Genomic DNA, 22,050 nt, shown 5'->3' with positions numbered 1-22,050 from the left:
GTATTCTGATGACTGTCATTGGCTCAAATTGACTATGAAATGCATTTTACTTCCGTATGATCGCGATATATTGAAAATTCAGCCAGAAAATATTAGATTAAAAAACTAAGCCTCAAATGTTAAAATAGTTTTTAAAAAAGATTTTAAAAATGTGCTTAGTCAAAGGGACTAAACCTTTACCTGGTGTCCAGCAGTACTTGTCTTCTTAAACCACATCTTCTATTTTTGTCACAATGTATTTCACATTTGACATGAAGTTGCGCGTGTTTGATGCTCTTTAGCTTTCATGGTAGTTCCGTTGTTGTTTACCGTGATCTCATTTGGGAACATGACATTTCTTGCTTGAACTGACAAATATATCTTTTGTAAATGAAGCAGAAGACGCTCACTCTTCAAGAACATCTTTTTCATTTCTCCCTGTACTTTATCAAGAGTTTCCGTGTACATCTTTATTTTGTTCATAGTTTACCCTAGTGCCATTTAATTTGTGTTTGTAAAAGATAATGTTGTATTTTTCTTTGTTGTTTTTTGTATCAAAAACCGTTTAAAATCTCAATGTGAAGTACATTAAATGAGCAATATCATTATTTGTAAACTTTCATTTTCATCACCATCATAATTTCCAGTAATGGCCGATAAAAATAAACTAATGGATGTTAAACTACATTTGCTGGTAATCATTGTACACAATAATGTGTGGCTGTGTAGATCTCGTCCTTTATTCTATACGTAAAACACCGGTGTAAATATTCTATTTCAGCAGTAGTTAAAAGAGGTGATATTGAATTATGGATTTTGACATAGAGTCGAACCTCGTTATCTGAAATTCTTAATAACTCGAAGACTCCATTTAATTCGAAGTATTTCGTCTGTTCAGGCCAAACTTTTCACCAAACATTTGATCTCTACTAAATCGAATGATCGGATAACTCGACTTTGTCAACGGTTCCGCCGACTTCGAAATAACGAAGTTCTGCTGTGTATCTAACGGTCTTCCTTTAAACATGCCTGTTTCATTTCTTAAACTCAAAATGATTGAAGACGACCATTAACTCATAGTATTTGATATGAATTAAGGAAATTTGAAGACATTTTGGAACAAAATTTACAGTTTTAGCATAGACATGAATTTCATCAGGAAAAAGACTAATATGACAAAAATAGTGCAAGTATTATTTCTCGTGTAATCCGAACTGTTTAAGTCTCACTTTTAAAAAAACAATAGACACAGTTGGTGGTATATATGGATAAAACATATATTTTAGGCTCTTGTCAATAAACTACACAAAATAGGGGAAATTCGGGTATTTAAAATATCAAGTAGCTATATTTGAACTTCTGAAGGCTCTGCCGACTCCACAGTAGGAACGTTATTAGAAGTCGTGGAACAAGATATGAAATTTCGAATAGAATTCCGGAATCTGGCTAAGCGTTGGTTTCTAATCTCAGATTCCCTCCTCGGTATATCGACAGCGATTCCAGAGTCGTCCGACATCAGTCGCGTCTTCTGTTTCTTAGGAGACGGAGTCACGTGATGTGGTTTGGCGCATGCTTCGTTGTCTTTCTCCTCTGTTGCGAATGTATTATCTGTGAAAGGTAATAGTAATAACAAAATACATGCATTGTTACAAGTACTATCGGCATGAATGTTAAAAAGATGTAGTGTAAACAAAGAAATATTCGCCCACGCTTAGTTTTCGCTCTTTTCATCAATGAAAATGGAGGGCTAATTTAAGATGGCGGAGAAAATTTGTTACGCCAATAAAACACTTTTATGTAATTGTTAGTGGGCGAAATTAACAAAAGGCATCATGTTGCATGGGCGAACTTAACCTAGTATACCATATTCGTATCGATTTATCAGGATTTCACTTAAAGGATTTCTGACAAGACCGGATCAAATTATGTGATATTTTCTGTCGACTGTAGTCTCCAATTAATTACCACAAATTGATGTCGTTTGGTGCATTTCAGCGGCAGCAAATCAAATCTTGTTTTCTTTCCTTTTTTAAAAATTTAGTCCAATCAAGAAAAAAACAGTCAGGTGCACTTTTAATTTCAATTCATTAATTTGTTTCGCATGTTGTTACCCTTATTCCTTTGATGTTGAAAGAAAAAATGGTTTTGTCTTGTGTTTACCAGATTATTACAGGAAATCTCCAGTCACGCCTGTCTCTACACTTCCCATTTTTTACCCAAATTTGATTCGAAATGAAAGAAACAAAACAGCATGAAATATAAACCCAGGCAATTTAATACCGGAAGTAACCCAGGGATATACACAGAAAATAATAATAAAGGATGTGACTTTGTTGTCTCTCCTGCCAACGTTAATTTGATATTAATTGTCAGCTGCCGGTCAAAATATGACTTACGTTGTGAGATAATTTTGCAAACGCTACGGTTTGACATATTTGTGATAGTATAGATCTTCAGCAAACTGCAATATCCAACCTTAGATATATAACATCGAAAGAGCATGGTCACAGGCATAAATAATAAAAAAAAAATTAGGCAACATGAAAAATGCGTATTATGTTTGATGTTCTTTTTTTGACGGAAGGGGGCATCATATTATCAGATACTCTTAACTTTTTTATAATGTAATGTGTAAAATGAATCAGATATGATAAATAGGGAATACAGAAATTAGCGTGTTTGATTAAAAAATGACTAGAGAAAGATGAGAACCAAGTATGTCATTATTGATTGGCTTCGAATTGCTCATGGTTATTTGCCTATTCAAATATCAAAATTTCATATGGGTAGACTCTTGAATTTTAAGAGGCCGTGATAAATATGTCGGTTAAATGTTTGACCTAGGCAACCTCCTCTTCGACGGTGACTACAATGGCGGATTGTGTTTCTCAGGAAGCTAAGAAACAAGTCGGTGTGTGCTGTTGTGATTGTGTCCTTAAGCAACTTTTCCCCTTATCGCTCTGGATAGAATGCGACGGCTCTCGCGTATGTTGTTCACAGAGATAACCACCAGCTACTATAATGATCCTGACTGGACGACAAAATGTATACCTTTCGCTATGGAAAATAATGTTTGTTTTTGACAACTCTCACCTGAACTTTTTCTCTTTCGAAAGAAATCGGCAATGCTCCTCTTTTCTTCATTTCCCTCTGAAGTCTGACTGGGACGTCTAGTTGTAGCTCTCTGACAAATAACAAAAGCTTGTTTAACTAGGATTTTCCCCTGTATCCTGCGATGAAATACCGAAGGATAATATTTGGTATTCTGAAACAAAATCTGCTATCGCGAAGCTCAACGATACATCTTTGATATACAACTATACGTGTTATTGCAGCAGCGTTTATTCTAATAACAACCACGTTTTGCTCGTAGCAATATGACTCATGTCACTAAATTACCCAATGCCTCCAAGGCCTGTTAATGCATACTTAGCAACATAGTGTTCTATGATATATTTGCAGGCACGTGACTTTGAGCGGATTTACACAAGCATAAAATGCATGTTTTTTTTCTCTCTGAATTTATGTATCGCTTGTCAACCTCCGGTAACTGAATACTGAAATAAGTTCGAGATGTCATTCAGTCTATTGGATTGTGTCTTGTGTGAAGTTTCTTTATATGGTTCCAACAACCTGATCACTTTTCTTTTGTTTAAAGCTTAAAATGATAGCTTAAATTGATTAAATCCATTGACTGATTTAAGACCACGAGTCTCATCTCAGAACTGGCAGTATAAATTCTGCGTTATGAAAAAATCCCAAAATCAGCCTATTAGCTTGAAATGTGTACCCTAAAGACCCGAAAAACAAGCCGACCTCAAAAATAAACCATATAGTTTACAAATAAACCTTTGCTAAGTATTGAATAAACTAAGCTTCTTTTCCCTACTTTTAAGGGTATTTTGTGCATTTCATAAACAATGATCACTTTTTGCAGCTCTTTCAATGAATACCGAACAAAACTGATTTTCGGACGCCATTTTCATCCTTTTGCTTCATCAGTATCCTTTATAAGTATAAAAAAGTTACTGTATATATAAAAAGTTCGCAATGTTTATTTTCAATACTATCCAGTTGTGCTTTTAACAGGTAATGTTCACTGGAAACTTATTCATGATAGAAGTCGGTTTGCGAACACGAATTTGTACTTAATTATTGACATCGGCAGACGATAACAACAGAAATTTACGATCTTTTGTTTCAAACTCTGAGATACTAACCATGAGAGCACTCCTCACAGCCATGAGTCTGCTAAGGAATGCCCATCCACCGTGCGAATCATCTTCCTCGTGGTCGTTGTTAATATCCACGGAGCCGCAGGCACCCTCGCCTGTCACCTGACACGATGATAAAGGGTCCCCTTTGGATAACCCAGGACCTGTACAGAAATATTGAATGTGGCGTGAAGAGTGCAGCAGCACTTAGTGGTACGGTGACCTATTGGTAACACACATATCTCTCACCTAGACGTCTGGGGTTCGATTACCCGATCAGATATGGTGATCCCCAGCCCGATTTCCCCCGGAGTAAGAACATAACAAGACTCCACATAAAAACCTAAAATCAATTACAACATGAGAGGTTCGCTTTTGAAGCTATCACTTTTATCAATTTGTATTCCTATTACTTTCCTCGTGTTATATATTATTTAAAGGTATTCTAAATTTAAATGAAAAATCTATTATTGTTTAAACAGCTGGCCGATTCCTGTTCATTTCAGAATCATATTTAAAAAACGGTTTTACCTTTCTTTCAAAATATCAAAATGTCTAGATGGAAATCATATAGTAGTGAAGAGTGATATAAATCGAAATACTCACTACGGTCATTTGTAATCTTGTATAGAGAAAAAAGAACAAAGACTGTGTATGAATTACCAACCCCCATAACCTTTGACTTAATTTACTCTTCAAAATCGCTGGCGGCAGCGAAGCGTTTGGTAAAAACTTATTATTCCCGTATGAAAAGAAACCTGATCACAAATAATCAACCAAAAGTATATCTGCTCTACTTCTGCGTCTCCATACACGACATGTTTCATCTATACGATAATCAGTGACATTGGCATAGTATCCTCTTCAATTATGTATCTATCCTCAAGTATAGGGGGCCTGTAGATAAACATCAGCAGTGAATCGTATTTGTGAGAAGGTAATTGGAATTGGTAGGGAATTCTTCATTCTTAATGCCAGACTTAATGGATAATTCTGCAACAGCGTACGCTTTCCGGAATGCAGTTCCCGGATTTTTGTCTTTATTATTGCAATAGACGACGTGAACCACGACTTTTTCCGATCGGAATGGAAGCTATGTCTTGGCCCAAATAGCACTAGGAAAAAGATTACCATAGCAACAAAATAGCTTGTCTTATCTGATACCTAATACAGCGTTTAAAAGAATATAACGAACTTGTCAATACATATACCGGTATATGTCATGCTATGAAAGTGAATCCAAACCTTGCTTTCTGTCGTCTAATCCTGTTTTTGATCCTGAACTGCTAACATCATTCCCTACGTCATCATCGTCATCAATCCATGTCTCTTGAAATCGGACAGCTTCCGGTTTTTCTGTTGAGTGTGTGACCTTCCGAATATACATATTAATTGATTATTAATTAGAATAGAGGATATGAAACAATGTTTGATTTTTTATGTCAAAACAAATCTGTAAAAACTACAACGTAACTGTTGATTCTTTAATTGAAATGATTTATAGAATTTATCTAGAAATGTCAGTTTCGTACTGTTTTGAAATACCAACATGATTTAAACATAGGGAAGAGGTTTATCTCTGAAGGACAATGGAAATAATTTGCATTTTGTATATCCATTTCAATAATATTTCTCGATATTGATTGAAAGTTTATTCTATTTAAACTATCACAGATATGTCCATTCACGATAACACTTTCTTTATAAACATCAACATATTTTTATACAAAAATGGTTTTCCATTATTTTTTATTTCATTTTTGCGGTTTTGTTAAATTTTTCAAATTTTGGCATGTCTTTCAACAAAGTAGCAACATTCGAGAAGACATGCATGATAAGGCACGTCGTTATGTCCACCATCAAAATGTCAGAGACATCATGGCAGACGTGTTTCAGAAATCGATCACCATTAGCATAAAGATTAGAGGACAAATTTCTCTGAGCTGGGTTCTGAATAAGTCGGATAGAGAGGGGAATACCAATTCATTCTCTTGGTAGTCTCACGAGATAATACAGTAAATGATACAGTGTCTTCTAAATCAAACATTATTTTACCATTAATATCAATGATATTGGATCGTTTTCTCTATCATGGCGAATTTCTGATGCCTCTAGAGACAAGGCTAAAATTTCAGGGTCCATCATTCTACAGACACTTTCCCTGGCGAATAAGAGTGGTCACTGAGACTTTTCTCTCTCCGACATCAATGTGCCAAATGCATATTGCAGCTTCTGTCACTAAATACAAAATAACACTTTTTATTTTGGTGTTCGAATGACAGAAGTATGAAGACGCCAAAGAGCCGCGTCAATAGATCTCTTATGAGTTCTTGTGTATCCAAGAACAAAGTTAACACAAAATGGATCTAATAGATAAGCTTTCATAAGACAGATGTAATATGGTGTCAAATCCATACCATAACGTACCATATTTGAAAGTGTCTATGCCATATCTAGAGATCTGAAAATTTTGTACACTTTTGAAAATAATGTTCTATGAGCTAGTATTTAAAGAATTCTTAAACACGTTTACAAAACGATAGACCAAAATTAACCGTAGAGAAAACATCAATGATACGTTGCGTTTAAATAGTATTTGACATCAAAGTCATGTAAAAATCTTACGTCATCAGTGTCTCAAATGTTCAATCAGAAGAATCCTACCTAAATTTGTGAAGGAAATAAAAATGAAAAATTGTAAATATCAATATAATATCGCGGAAAACACTCGCTATGGAGGAAGTTGTTGGCAGCAAAACTGAGCAAGTCAGATAACTATAAAAACAACCAATACATATCAACACGTCTCTATTTCTCCTCCGAACTAGTATATACAAAATTCATGCATTGTTTCGGAGAAAATCATTGAAATACATTGTAGCTATTGAAAAATAAGTTGAATATTTGAAATACATTTCAATTGATTTTTTTTTTTTCAATTTTGATAACGAAACATCTATCACAGCTGCTTTTGAAACGAGTTCTTATATGTTCACTTAAACACCTTCTCTTGTAAGCGAAATCGTGTTTTGTGGATATATTGATTTTTAAAGGTATTGTTGCAAACAATTTCGTAGCAGATCTTTTTTTTTTTAAATTTGGACAATTCAGAAACCTTCAATGAAAACTTGGTGATGCACAACGTAGGCATTACCACCAGCAAAATGTCAGAGACATCATGGCATACATGTTTCAGAAATCGATCAGCAGTAACAGAGAGATTAGAAGACAAGTCTCCCTGACCTGGGTTCTGGGCAATGCAGAGAGGGGAATAGCAATTCATTCTCGTGGTAGTCTTACGAGATAGAACAGTAAATAATTCAGTGTCTTCTAAATCAAACCTTATTTAGCCATTATTGTCAGGAATATTGGATCATTTTCGATATCATGACGTATTTTTAATGCCTCTGGAGACAAGGCTAGCATTTCAGTGTCCAGCATTCTGCAGGCACTTTCACTGGTGAAGAAATATGGCCATGGCGACTTACTTTCTCCATTATCAATGTGCCAAACAGATGATGGAGCTCCGTCCAGGAACTATAATATAACAACCCTTACTTTTGAGTTAGAATGACAGGATCATAAAAATGCCAAACGGCCGAATCAGTTTATCTCATAGGAGATTTAATGTATCCAAGAATTAGCTTAAGATAAATACACTAAGGCAAAATATGAACAAAGAAGATATAAGGAAAATATATGCAGGTGTTCTTGAAGAATAATCGTCTTCTCCATTATCGACGACATCCGCTTTGTCAATTTTGGTCAATCCAAGTAAGTAATTCACGTTCTCAAATCAAGTATACAACAACGGAACCAACGGGGAAATTACGAAATAACGAAAAACGTCCAGCTTCATATCGCAGAGAAAGCCAGTAATTTCTGTTCTATTCTAGGTTTTATAACGATAATAAATAATTTATGAAAATTGTAAAACCCACTAAAGGTGCCATGTGACACTAACACGGATTATTTGGCATTTTGACCATTTAAGGTACACTCGATGAAAAAACACTTATGAAGACATGAATTTGTTAGAGGGTTTGCTAACAGGGAGAATTGGGATTATGGCCGCGATGTTTGTTTCGTCATGGTGATCTCATTGCGAAGAATTCCGTTGCTTTGTGCAATATGAAGCTGAACGTGTTTGATGCTCGTTAGCTTGCCGGTTGGTTCCATTGTTGTATACCTTGTTCTCATTTGTGTGTGCGTTATCATTCATAGAAAATTGAATTATAGGTTGTTCTCTAAGGGAACTACAAAGAACATTTGATATTTCTCAGGTAATGTTGCTTTGAAGTGTTAACGTTACCGTATCGCATTGGCAAGCTTCCTGCTATACGGCCCAAATATCCCCTCATTGATTCCTTTTGTCACAGAAATTAAAATCAATGATATTTTTTTTTACAATTACGTACCTGTTGTCGACTTTACAAATCAATCACCAACGAAAACTAATCAGAATTAGTCTTTTGTTATTGACTATTAGTAATCACGTTAATGAGTTGAGAGAGCAGGCCATTGAATAATAATTTTGTTCCTGTTTAACAGCGGAAACTACATAGGGATGTGATTTAGAATCTGTTCAATGATAGCAGAAAAAAATAAAAGGAATCATATCGATTCATGTCTGTCCCGGATTTTATCGAATCATCCCAGTGAAAAAAAAAGACTTAAAATGTCATTGTCCAACGGCAAAGACAATACAGAATAATCAATAAGCTACAAACACTTGTATGACCTAGTTACCCGAAACAATAGATGTGACAGCATGGTATTAAATGAATGACTTTGTGTTATGTTACAATACATGTTATGAAGACTAACAAGTTCATTTCAGTATGTTGTGCCACCGTTCACAGAATGCCGCGTAACGTTATTATTTGGTTTCACTCACGTATGTTTCTTGTATATGAAATTTTAATATAATTTTTATTTTCTTTACTTCTTAAGAATCTGAACCGTCCAACAAATGCTTCATGAGAAAAAAATATAACCTTGGGAGATGAGCACAAAAAAACACCTACACTTTGTTGTTGTTATCTTGTTCTATTACTTTGGAAAATTAAGTTATATTCTACGTCATATTTCACGCCCTTGGGTCGATAATGAACGCCGTTCATGAAGAAATGCGTCGTAATGAGATTGATTGCATGATTCTTTGTGTATATCTAGTGAAGATTGGATCATGAATCTAAAGCGTGGCAAAAATACTTATCGTTTGTTTTATTTGGCTTCATAGTATACATGATCCCATAAAAGTTTATGTACAAAACATATCAGCATTATCTACTACATGACAACACATTTAACATTAGAATTGCGACAGAAAACAAAAAGAAAATGGTTTAACGAGGAAACAGTCCGTATTGTATGTTAAATGACAATGTTTAATGAAGATGTGAAGCAACTCTCCAGCCAACTGAATGCTCGGAAAAGGGTTATTTTTCAAAATACAGAGCCAGACAAAATTGTGTTAAGTTTTAATATAGAAGTGTGAAAATGCAAAGTTATTTCAGGGGACACATCTCCATATTGTACTTGTCATTCCCAAAAATTATACAATAATTCTTTGTAAACTGAGCGAATGCATAGCCGTACAAGATGATTCCAGTATACCCCCAACTCGGTTGAAAGGGGTATAATTAAGGGAGGCAACTCTCATACATCCGACATACCATAATCTTAACGCAACCAAATACATATATAAGGATTACAAATAGAAAAGTATATTTATAACATCATATAATTTACATATTTCGGCTTAAAGTCATTGTGCATATATATGTAATTGCACGGTAACAACTGTCAACACTGAAGTCTATTGAATCAACATTTAATTTTAGCTGTTCAACACTTTATTTCAGCTATTTATATGCATTAATCGTAAGCCATATTCAACCAGTATTTCCTATACTTGTCATCAAGTAAGATACTGGAAAATATAAAAAAAAATCTGGTGCTTGTATCTAGCCATGTAAGATATATGAAAATTGAAGCAAAGGAATATTCCAATAAAAAGGTGCTCCCAATCAGAATTATGTTTGTAAGCCCATCACAAGCAGGACAGCTTTGGAAACGAACATTTATACCAATAGGATTGATATCATAAATAACAGAAATCATATAAAGGGCAATCAAAAAGTTGATGAGACGCTGTTTCTGATTTCTTTCAAAAAAGTCAGACAATCAGTAAGATGGTCGTAGCATGATTCATTATTTAGTAGAATTTCACAGCTTACATATAATAGTACAAGCAAGCCAGTTACATTCTGTTTAAAAATAATGTAGGTTTTACCAAAAGTCTGTATTAGAGGGAAGGTCAAGGCGATAAGAAATAGAGTTGTTAATTCTGATGCATATACAAGGAAAGAAACTGTCAAATTCAATATAAGTTTTCCATAATGATGGATTAAAAATGTCTCAGAGGTTAGAATTGTCATTTTAATCATTGATAAAAAAACGTCTTGTAAATACTGTGTCATCTGTCCATGCATTATTCTGTACTTGATTATATAGAGAAGAAATAGAAGCGTCCCAATCACAGATCCTTGGTGTACCCTACTTTTACATTCTTAAAATGTATAAAAGTACCTTCAGTGCTTTGCATTCTGTCAAAAGATTATTTGTAAGCTATGCTAATGTCACAAAAGACAGATCTAAGTTCCCTGGTCCATATAACAAACAGTTTCATAAATAAATACGAGCTGACTGACAGTTGAATCACTAGATATGAAACTATTAAAAAAAATGTTATGTGGTTTCTTGGTGCTCATAACTGAAATTCATTACGATTTTCTATGTGTTCCACAGATAAAGGTAGGATAGGCTTTGATGCCGGGCAGATTTATAACAGGTCTAACCAACTGTAATCTAAGTTATCTAAGACTATAACTGTTTTCTACTTCTTTTGTGAAGATTTTTCATGTTTCTTTGGTTCAAAAAAAGAGAATAAAACACAAGCGAAAAGCACATATTAAATTAATTAAATATTTTATATAATAGATCAAACTTTGTCACAAAGAGCCCTTTTATCCTTGTAAGCCTCATCCTAGGGCATACCGCAGTAAAATCTTGGAAGCAAACAAGGGTACTAAAAAGGTGACATTAAACGTATAACTGTAACAAAGGTGTCTTCATTGTTTCATGCAAGATATTTAAACATACGATACATTTGATAATTGTTAATGATCGAGAAAAAATTAGTTCATGTGTCTAACCATTTAATAATGTTACCTTCATTTTTCAAAGACCACGATATTGTTATAATCACTTCCCAGATCTAAAGAGTTAATGAGATAATATTAACCGACAACGCAACTATAACATGTCATTTAAAATGGAGTTGAAAACTGATTAATGTTTGTACTTTTGATAAAGTTGATTTCCTTTCATGAAGACCAAATCAATATTCCCTAGCCAGACCACTCTCTAAAGCTACTTTCCTTTTTTCTGATTTCAATCGTGTCAACTGAACCAAGTTAATACGGCCACCACTAATCTGGTTTCCCCTCCATTATCCAGCCAATGATTTAGAAGATAGACTGGTTATACTCTATAAAAGTTGTTCCAGTAATATCTTGTTAACATGGTCACACGGAACCACCAATGAGGTGTTAATGGCAGACATTTTTAAGACTTAAGTCCTATGCTTTCTCTGTCACTGACATCAGACAAATGACAGTTCACATGTATGCAGGTACGAAGTGGAAATCGATAACATATCAGTTCGGCCACGCTTTGTTCAAGTGTCAGGCTAAAACGTTTACATAGAACGAAAATACTAGATTAAGCCAGTCAAATCGGCTGAGGCTCTTGTGCTTTCAAGTAGAATGCGATGTAAACATTTTTTCGAAAATTCATTTATCAGCTATGATGCTGCATTTGCAACCTCTCTAAACAATTTAAGAGAGGCTCGTTGCATGCTATCAACAGTAATTAGGATAAAGCGTCTTGCTCGATGACACAACCACGACAGCAAAAACTGGTTAGTTTCTTAGCTTCCGAGAGATACTAAACCGCTACAGGTAGGGAGCCTCGAACCACGCACCTCTGATCTTTGACTAAGGTTACGTATTCAAACAAAAACATGTCAAAATTTACGTTGAAAGATAATATTACGCGACTTAATATATTTCAGTGTTGTTTACGAAATGACATCGATACAAATACATCAAAAAGTAGGATTTCCATTTTTTTTTTACCTGTTAAGCAGATTAATTGCACCAATTTGCCGGTTGCTACATGAAATCTTTGCTTTCTAGTGCCTATCCTGACTTCAATCAACACAAATATAAACAGAGAGGAAGGCAGTATATTGAATTAACACGTTCCAGACATACTAGATGTTGACACACTCGCTTATAAGGCTTTTGGGGTAGATTGTTTTCAACATTGCTTGTCTGCCTTTATACAGATTCTGTATGGCTGTGTATGCAAATAAATAAAATACGAAATTGTCTGGCACTTGCCGCAGGCTGTTTTGGTGTCCTCTGAAATAGCCTGCAATATCGATTCCGGGTCCTGTTTTTAATAAGATTTTGGGTTAGGAATTCGCACAGGAGAAAGTCACTGCTACCTTTCCATAAGGTCAGCCTTTGTAAGCGTAAAACAATTAAGAGACGACATTACACAAGAATTTGGTGAACAAAATTAAACAGATGATGGCTTCAGGTGTCCTCTTTACCTATCCTGATTCACTGACGTTAGCACAGTCGTTTATCACTTTATGGTGCGGTGTCTTTTAAACAATCTTTGAGATAGCAGGTTGTAGACACTGCTGGTGGACGTCTACTTTTTCTGATTTGGGAAACATATGGGACCATACAGCATTACAGACACGCATTGAGATTCCTATTAATTTCTAAATGTAATCTTTTTTTTTCTTTTCGTGGTACTCGTTTGTGTGTTTGTGTGTATTTTCGTGGTGGATTTATTTCCATTGATTTCGTGGGTAATCTTAATCCACGAATCCACATGTCCACGAACTGATCAAGTAGTGAGGGATATTGAGCGCCACGAAAATATGATTTTACAGACTACAAATATCATTTTGACGACGTGACTATAAATACCACTCTATAATCTATAGCCATTGTAATGGTGATAAATCAAATATATTTCCTGCGAATTAAGATAATCAACTATGCCAGTTTATATAACATTTTTATTTTTTGGTTAATATCGATTTCGAAAACATACGAACCTCATTTTATCTCTTCAGTAATTATTATTCATACCTTCCTATCATAGCTGCTGTAGTTCTTTTAATGGCAATATGTCAACACAAAAGTCAACCCGCGTCCTTTATCGGAAAGTTCAGAAAACTGTCGAGTCGACAAAAAGCAACCCCGAACATGCGTGAGTATTATAAGGCAGTTCTGTATTTGTGTCTTAGGAGAATAATTTGTGCCGTGACTCCAGTAAAACTGAAGATAAAGCCTAACAGCGTGTAATTCAATACAGCGATTCTTTAATAATCCCCAATAGACAATCGGCAATCTTGGTTCTATTTCCAGAAGAATAGCTAAGACGTCACGTAAATTCTACATCCAACAAAACTATTTTTTAACCATAAAAAGACCGTTTTGCTCGTGATGAGAGAAATGTATATTTTCTATTACTTTCGATTTGGCTTCTACCTTTGATGTTTTTTCTTTTGTGTAATATCAAGGTTCAATATAAACGTTTGAACAGACGGGTAATGATCAATCATGGCGTTGCTGGAATGTTTTGCAATAGAAATTCTCCAATACATGATAATGGCAATCTTAAATGATAGGTGATAGTTTACGACCACCTTATATCACGTGATGTGAGGGTACATTCTAAAAGGATCGTCATCAACAATGCATTAAATGAATTTCTGCTAAAAGATAAGGGGTCGAGAAAAGTCCAGCTTTTAAAAAGACGAAAAAATTCAAAACGTGTACCATAGTTGTAGGTCGCTGGATATTGGTAGCGATCAGATGAAACATTTACACACCCTCCCCAGGTATCTGCCAAAACATGTTCAATTCAAAGGGCTTGAGATTGTTTCAGCAGTTTTTCTCGGGAAAATGAAGCCATCATACACATGTAGGTGGTATTTACAATACCTACTATTCAACAATGTCGCTCGGAATGCGTTCGGATATTCCTGCATTCATGACACCATGAACGCAAATCAGTTACAAACATATGGCATAAACCCGACTTTGTTTTCATATTTCAGCCTCTATGTACAACACTTGTTATGAAAAAGTCGTGAAAAATCCTGTAATTACTTATCGTATGAAGTTTTTTTTTAATATATATATATAACTTACGTGGTACCAACTGATCATACTTTGGTGATTTTAGGGCTTTTTAAGGTCATCATCAGAAAAAATAGACGTAAGAAAATCAATTATTATCTATCCTCATTTTTTATTCTAGTTAACATCGGAATAAAAATTCAGAGTCAATCATTTCTTAACGTAGGAAAAGTTTGATAAAATCTTACTTAACTCTGTTCCGTAAACAGACAGATTTTTACAATCGGGTTCATATATCGCCCATGGGACAGACCTTTGTTTGAATAATTTTCTCACATGATTATAAATAAAATCGTAATATACTAGAGGTTGTAGTCGTGAACCGTACGTCATCGTTAATACCAATGAAATAAATACCTGTACCGATGACGTAAACCAATTTTAACACAGTGACGCTGTATGGAATAATGATGCGGTCTGCTGTATAGCGTGATATCGCGACTCAGCTGTCTCTATGTCGTGTGGCATAGAAATATATTTTCCTTGCAAAAGACGAGATCATCCCGGAAAATATGTGAGAAAATATACACCGCATTGATAACTACAATCATGATTACTATAATTCTTATCTACCGTTTATTGCGATACCAAGACTTCGAGACTTGCGACAAGCTGTGCATTGAAATGGATAGAACTAGTTGTCTTTATTGATCTCTTCATGTCTAGCAAACAGGCTTCACACAACACAATCGTATATCACCAGGGGCAAGCCCGCTATCAATAAAATATATGATTCCTCGACAATCCTATCAAAATCAATCCCTCGGGTATCTTCGACATTCATCGGCATCTATCGGCATTTATCCGAATCATGATATGAATGGATCAGTGTGGTAAAGGAGACAGAAGGCATAGAGATTGATTTATTTTATTGACTCGGAGGTAGTTTGTGGAATTTCGTTTTTGAGAATGTCGCTTTCGACAATCTGATTATGATGTTTTGTAATTTTGACGTGAAAAAAAGATGAAAAATAACAAATTCCTTATTATTCCATCAGCAGCAATTATGATTTGACATTTCTTCTGTCGGAACCCTCATAGTCTCATATTAAAAGACTTCCTAGAGGCTAACATGACATAAACGAACCGTCAGAGGCCTTGCGTATAAACACCTCAAGGGCGTTTCAATGTTTAGGACAAAGCACGCATCCTGTCTATCTATTTGCCTGTGTCAGAGATGTTTATTGATTCTGATCTGTAGAAATATTCCTTGATAATGCTGATTAGTTTGTTACAAGAACGGTGTAAATGTTCATGCTTCATGTGACATCAAGCTGTATATATTTCGATTACTCCTTGGCGTTACGTGACGGTCTTTCATTAGGGAGATATCAAAATTATCATATGAAAAGTTCAAACCAAGATATTTATTACAAAAATAAGAAATTATAGTTTTGCTATCGAGAAATATCAATCTTCCTCATAGAATAAGGTAAATCTCTACAATCAGGAACCATAATGTTGATTTCTTCAAATGTGAGGCAATGATTTTTGTTTTGCCTCTCCACTGATTCTTTCTTAAAGAACATCACATTTACAGATTTCGGCTTGGCGTACACTGCGAGCAAGATTTACTCAAATTTATATTAGTGCAGATTTGAAATCTATAAAGGTTAATCGTGAACATATCTATTTTACTCGCGGCAGGGAAGGGAGAAAGCGTGTCTGCCGTTCTAAATTGTCATGGAGACTATTGTGTTAGATTAATGGCAGCACCAAGGTCATGTAAATTGATTGAAATGTTTCATTCTTCTTAACTGACTTTTCAATGTGACAATTATATCTAGTAACATCCCTTTTAATATTGTGTATCGATGTAATACCAATATAGCTCACGAATAAAATACAATTTTTCCTGTTCTTGGTATTATTACCACAAAAAAGATGACATTGTAGTCAACGAAATCTTTAAATTAATTACAATGCATTCATTTCTTAAGCAGTAAAGCAGTGGTTTATTGTCGTTACAGAGACAGGTCTAAATCATTAATTGCTAGCATCAAATGCCACCACTATCAATTGTCTCATTACACAGCCTTACCACAACATGCAGTTCTGCCACTAAATTATTATTGTCATCAAATGAGGATGACATCACCATTTTGGCATAAATCTGCCTTTCTGTGCCATCTAAAGTCGGTAGAAATAACACAACGTTACAGGAAACCAAAAGATAATTCTTGTTCGTTTCGTGTCACTTATAGTAGAAGGACGAAACAACTATATGATGCAGTTTAATGTATTACTTGGCTCTGCTACACATACATACACACACACGTATATATATATGTGTGTGGGGGGGGGGGGGGGTGGGTGGGTGCGTGCGTGCGTGCGTGCGTGCGTGCGTGCGTGTGTGCGTGCGTGTGTGTTTGTGTTTGCGTGCGTGCGTGTGTGTGTGTGTGTGTTCTTTTTTGGATGAAAGGTGTTATTCAGTTATGACTTTTGTACAATCTTTTGTGTAACGTATGCTACGGTTAAGTCTTGGCAAAGAATATTTCTCCAAGGCCAAGGAATCTTGATTTTTGAATGAAATGCATGAGAAATTTTATTATCTATAGTATTTCGTTGTACTATGTTAATGGTACTTAAAAATTTCTTCTTCTTCTGCTAAACTTATAAATTAGATATTTTTGCAATCACATTTCAATCTAGTCATCCTTTCTATAATTGGCCCTGAGGCAACAGACATGTGCTTTTTTAATTAGTTTCCTTACCACTTGAATGTTTCGGATGTGTTGTTTTAGTATCAATTAAGTAATTACACTATACGATTCTTATGCAATATTGGATAATAATGCCTTATGGATTTTTGTAAATATATCTATTTGTTACTGTTGAAATGACATTGATTACATGCCATACATCATAAAATACGTAAATATTTTTTACTGGTAAATATCGCTGTGTTGTATTACTCATCCAAACAAAATAAGTCGTCTAAGGTTCGTGTGCAACCGAAAGAGATTCCCAAAGGCATTAATGATCCCGGCACCTATCTCCTTTATTCAAGTCTACTCTCATCAATTATTTCTGTAGTGAACTCACGCCAAGTCGACACAATCTCCCAGGAAAAAGTACATATACCTCCTATGTTTAGGAGTAAGAAACACAGCACCTTGTACAATGTATCGCATGCGAAAGCGCCATATTGGAAATGTTCTAAAAGGACAAAGACGTATTCTTATTGTCATGCTAATGTTTGTTTAAAAGAAGGCATCATTATACATTCTTTTAAAAGGAAATTATGCAAAACCGTACAGAACATGTTCAATTATTTCTGCCAAAGCAGAATTTTTTTTTTTTTTTCTTATTACTAAGTTACTGTGGCGACAATTGATTCTGAAACGTTTCGTTTTCGGTTATCTTTTATCTTAAAATTCGTTACTATTGAGGTTTTTAAAATAATTCATTAATTACGTTCAACCAAAATCACAACGGAAGAGAAATTCAAATTTGTCACGGTATCTTCTCATTACAACAAAATTGGATAAACACAAATATGGAGTTCGGAATCGGCTAGGGATTGTCTTTTACACATTGTACAGAAAGCAACAACATAATAACGAGATGTAAACAAAATCGTAATTCAGATTCAAATTCGATGTAATTAGAATAAAATTTTAACAAAAAATACATTATAAAAAGTACAATAATGATAAGACATCGGAACCGATCGAAATCCCCTTACGGTCACCCTGTAAAATTTGATCAAGATACGCCAAGGAATGGGGTCATCAGAGTGCGGACATTGCATTTCTAAAAATAGAAACGACGATTTTGACATTTAACCCTGAAATTTATGTTCTCCCAAGATATTTGCTTAACTATGTTTGAATAATGTAGTTTAATCCAAATCCGTCAAGGAATGAAGTCATAAAAGAACTGACAGGAATACGTGTTACATAACTCTGTGAGAGGATATCGTATCTTCCGCTTCGTCGATGACACCCGCCGTTTAAATCCAAGCAAGTAATTTCACGTTCTCATATGAGAATAAGATTGGCAGTCACCTGCTATAAAAAGCATGAATATACCATCATTCTTTCCTAAAATTCAAGTTTGTTGTGTAAATCGCCGAGGATAAAAATAGACCGAATTCTATATACTCTCAATACCATTAAAGTTGAGACATATCGCAAATATATAAATAAATATAAATAAAAATAGATAATAACTAATTAAATGAATAAATAAACGTAAACAAGAACAACATTAAGAATGAATGACATATAGAAACAAATTTCTTTAAGTTCTGTAATCAATTAACCTAGATTGAGTGTGAAACATCGTTCAATTTGTAGATAAATGGGTTTATTAAGCTTCCTGTCGTTCGAATTAAAAGATACTTATTTTGGACAAAGTACAGTGACAACGATCCAGTAATTGACCGGAACATTATCCAGGAGATCATTAGCTTGTCATATCACGTGACTGATATCGACAGCAATGTAGTTCCTGGTCACATTTCAAACAATCTTGTCTCTTATTATCTCAACCTATACAGAAATCAGTAAATCATTAAAGGCTTCTATTCCATCTTATTATTTTAATCACAGTTTGGATATTGATACCAATCCTATGTAATGTGAACGGAGTGTTTACTGTCCCTACAATATCAATACGTGGTATAAATTACGGGGAGATAAAGAAGAAAACAGCTGAGAAATTCTTCATAGCGCTAAACAGTCTAGACAAAAGATGTGCTAAAATCATTTTCCAAGGGAGTCTGTCTACATCAGACAAAAGTGATTAATTATTTTTTCTCTACCAAATCGTGAATATAAGATACGAAACAGTCAGAGATCTTGTATGTTTTTACAAAGATAGATGCCAAAAGTTAGGACACTAAATTTAAAGTTATCAATTGAAATGTAGACAAAATAGGACTGCAAAAAAGGCCGATTGCCTTGTTTCCGCCAAAAGCCCAGTAGTACTCTTTGAGTCATTATTCAGCAAGCTACCTATTGCTAAATTTGTGCTGAAAGGAGATGTTCAAAAATATCTTTTGTACAATGCTTGGAGCAAAGCACTAAGGGGCAAACTGCCGGAGGATTTAGTTTTACAAGGTTGTTCAGAAGTCTGCATATCAAGTCTAACTTCTTAAGGATAGTTGCACGTTTCAAAATCAACATGTACTTGGCACTAATATGATTACCGGTAAATATTAGAAAATAATTAAATGAGCAGGTATACATTACATTTTACTTAATTGTTTGACTTTATTGTATCTGACTCTAAATCAAAGTTTTCTTAAGTTCCCGAGGTTTGCCGTAACCTGCATGCCAAGACTAGTGACACGGTTTGGAATATATACATATGACTTGACACTGTCCTTAAATTATCTGATATATAAAAGTGTATGATGCAGTGTAATTCATTGTTTGGCTCTACTGTATCTAACTCTAAATTTGTATGGAAAATAGCATTCACTTTTGTGTCTTTTGTTTGAATTAAAAGATGATATTCATTGGTTAGCAGTCTGTACAATCCTAGTGTACCTCCAATCTCATACATCAACATTTTTTATTTCCTCGTCTTGATATGTCAACGCTAGAGGTTACAAGAATCATCGATGGGTCCTAGAAGGACGAAACAGCTATTTGTTTAAATTGAAACAGTTCAATTTGCTTATCGGAATATCAGCATCTCCTTTTGCAAAGAAATATGCCATGAAGTTGCGAGATTTTGTACAATATTTTCTTTTTTTTCATTACTATTTTTAACAGTTATGACATATAAGGTATGAGTTAATCATAGACTTGTAAAAAAAAGAGTCACAAAAAGGAAAGAATTACATGGAATGGAAATTCCTGACAAAGGACAAGAAGAATAAGACCAGCTGCTTCAGACAGGTAAGCCTTTTCTTCATATTCGACGATAATCAGCAGGTAAATCTATATTAATCCGGGTAAATCTTACCTTAAATTTCGATGAAATTCAAATCGGTTTGAATATATTTGTTACAAATTGATTTCCAAGGCTCCGAGATATTCGTTATAAAGGTATGTAACTCGACTTCTTAATATGATTCCTAAGATATCATTTTACATCCTCAATTAAAGGTGTATAAAGATCGAGGTGCAGTCATGCTACTCTGAAATTTGATGGAATTTATCACATGTCATGGAGCAAGTAAGTCAACCCAGAAAATGCTACAAAAAATAAAAACAGGTCAACACCAAAAAAGATACGTTATGTTTGTTTGTGCACAATTCATATTAAAGATGTATCTTATTTACGTTAAGAATGAAATAATAGAAATTTAAGTGGAATCCACTTGCCGTTTTGTACAGGCTACAACATTTGCTTTTCATATTGTAAATCTTGTTAGTCTAGATCTTGTAAAATATATTCGGTCGATTAAAAGATAGTCGGCAATCTGCCGTCCATTTATGCACAGAAAGTTGTTTAGATGAACGCAGCAAATGAGTAATAGATATCTCAACTTTGAAGGGTCGTGGATTTGAGGGGATGGTTATGTGTACGTCTTCGCGGCAGGGACAAAGATCAAGACGGACTCCATGAAAATTGCAGTCTCAAACTGGACAAGGTACAGGTACAGACAATGTGCTGACCACCTGCCTACTGACCGAATGCTGATGGTCAAGCAGAATGCAACAAGTACCGACTGTAAAGACAAAGATGCGACTCGGTGAGGAGACAGAACCTATTGCCTTCCTAGCCTCAACGGACGTCCAAAGCAAATGTCAAAGGAGATGGTGTTTAAAGAGATTGATAAATCGTATATTTGAAGACTGGTATAACAGTATAATAAACATTTCCTTTGCTTATGATATTGCAATTATCAAAATCTAAAATTTTATCACTTTTATTGTGTTTTTTAGCAAAACTATCACTCATCCCAAACTCAACCTTAGGTCCTAGCCCGTAGCCCAAATTTTTTGTCTATTCCTTCTGTCTAAATATCACCTCATTCTTTGCTTATTTCCGGTAATGTTACTTACCTTTTGTTTGGATTTTGAGATACCCACGTTCTTATGTTTCTTCTTGTCCCATTGATCTTTCCCGTCATTCAATCGAACCTGTGCTCCTTTGACCAGCTCGTGAACGTATTCCTTAATACTCTGTGTCCGGCCATCCGGATGAACAAGAATTATTCTTTCATCCAACATGGTTACACGTGTTCGGTGCTTAATCTGGAACTGCACCTTGGAAAAACACTATCACTCAGCACTAAATATAACTTTAATCTTACTGAACACCAAAATAAAGGTAAGCACCATTTACGATTGACACAATTCAGTAGCTCTGATAAAGTTTTCTGTAAATAAACAGATAAGCAGTTGCCGTTGTTATCACTAAAATTTGAAATAAAGACATTAATTCCAACTTATCTTATTCAACGTCACTCCTTCAAGTTTCTCACCACATTTACATTTAAATGAAACAATATACTTTGTGTGGCATCGTCATCATCCTCAATGTCCTATCATTAAAACTATGTCAGCATTTTTTATTTGCAAATTATCTCAAAGAGTTCGTCCAACTATCGGTATGCGTTATTGAGCTGTTACAAATTATCTCCGAGCGTGTTAACAGAA

At 34.7% G+C, this 22,050-nt stretch overlaps 1 protein-coding gene across 1 annotated transcript; it reads right to left on the bottom strand.

The window, feature by feature from the left end:
* Positions 1 to 1,324: 1,324 nt before the first annotated feature.
* On the bottom strand, positions 1,325 to 21,621 carry LOC132562603 (uncharacterized). Its single transcript, XM_060227353.1, has 5 exons — positions 21,454 to 21,621; positions 5,481 to 5,565; positions 4,200 to 4,357; positions 3,073 to 3,163; positions 1,325 to 1,587 (listed from the first exon to the last, which is right to left on the bottom strand). Exons 1-5 carry the CDS (start codon positions 21,619 to 21,621, stop codon positions 1,325 to 1,327), a joined length of 765 nt encoding a protein of 254 aa, XP_060083336.1.
* Between the last annotated feature and the right edge of the window lie 429 nt (positions 21,622 to 22,050).

This window comes from Ylistrum balloti, unplaced genomic scaffold (genome assembly GCF_031769215.1).
Source record: "Ylistrum balloti isolate Yb309-2 unplaced genomic scaffold, AGI_CSIRO_Ybal_v1 Utg371462, whole genome shotgun sequence".
Taxonomy (NCBI): Eukaryota; Metazoa; Mollusca; class Bivalvia; order Pectinida; family Pectinidae; genus Ylistrum; species Ylistrum balloti.
Note: the sequence above shows the minus strand (reverse complement) of the source record. Positions and strands in the feature narration are given on the sequence as shown.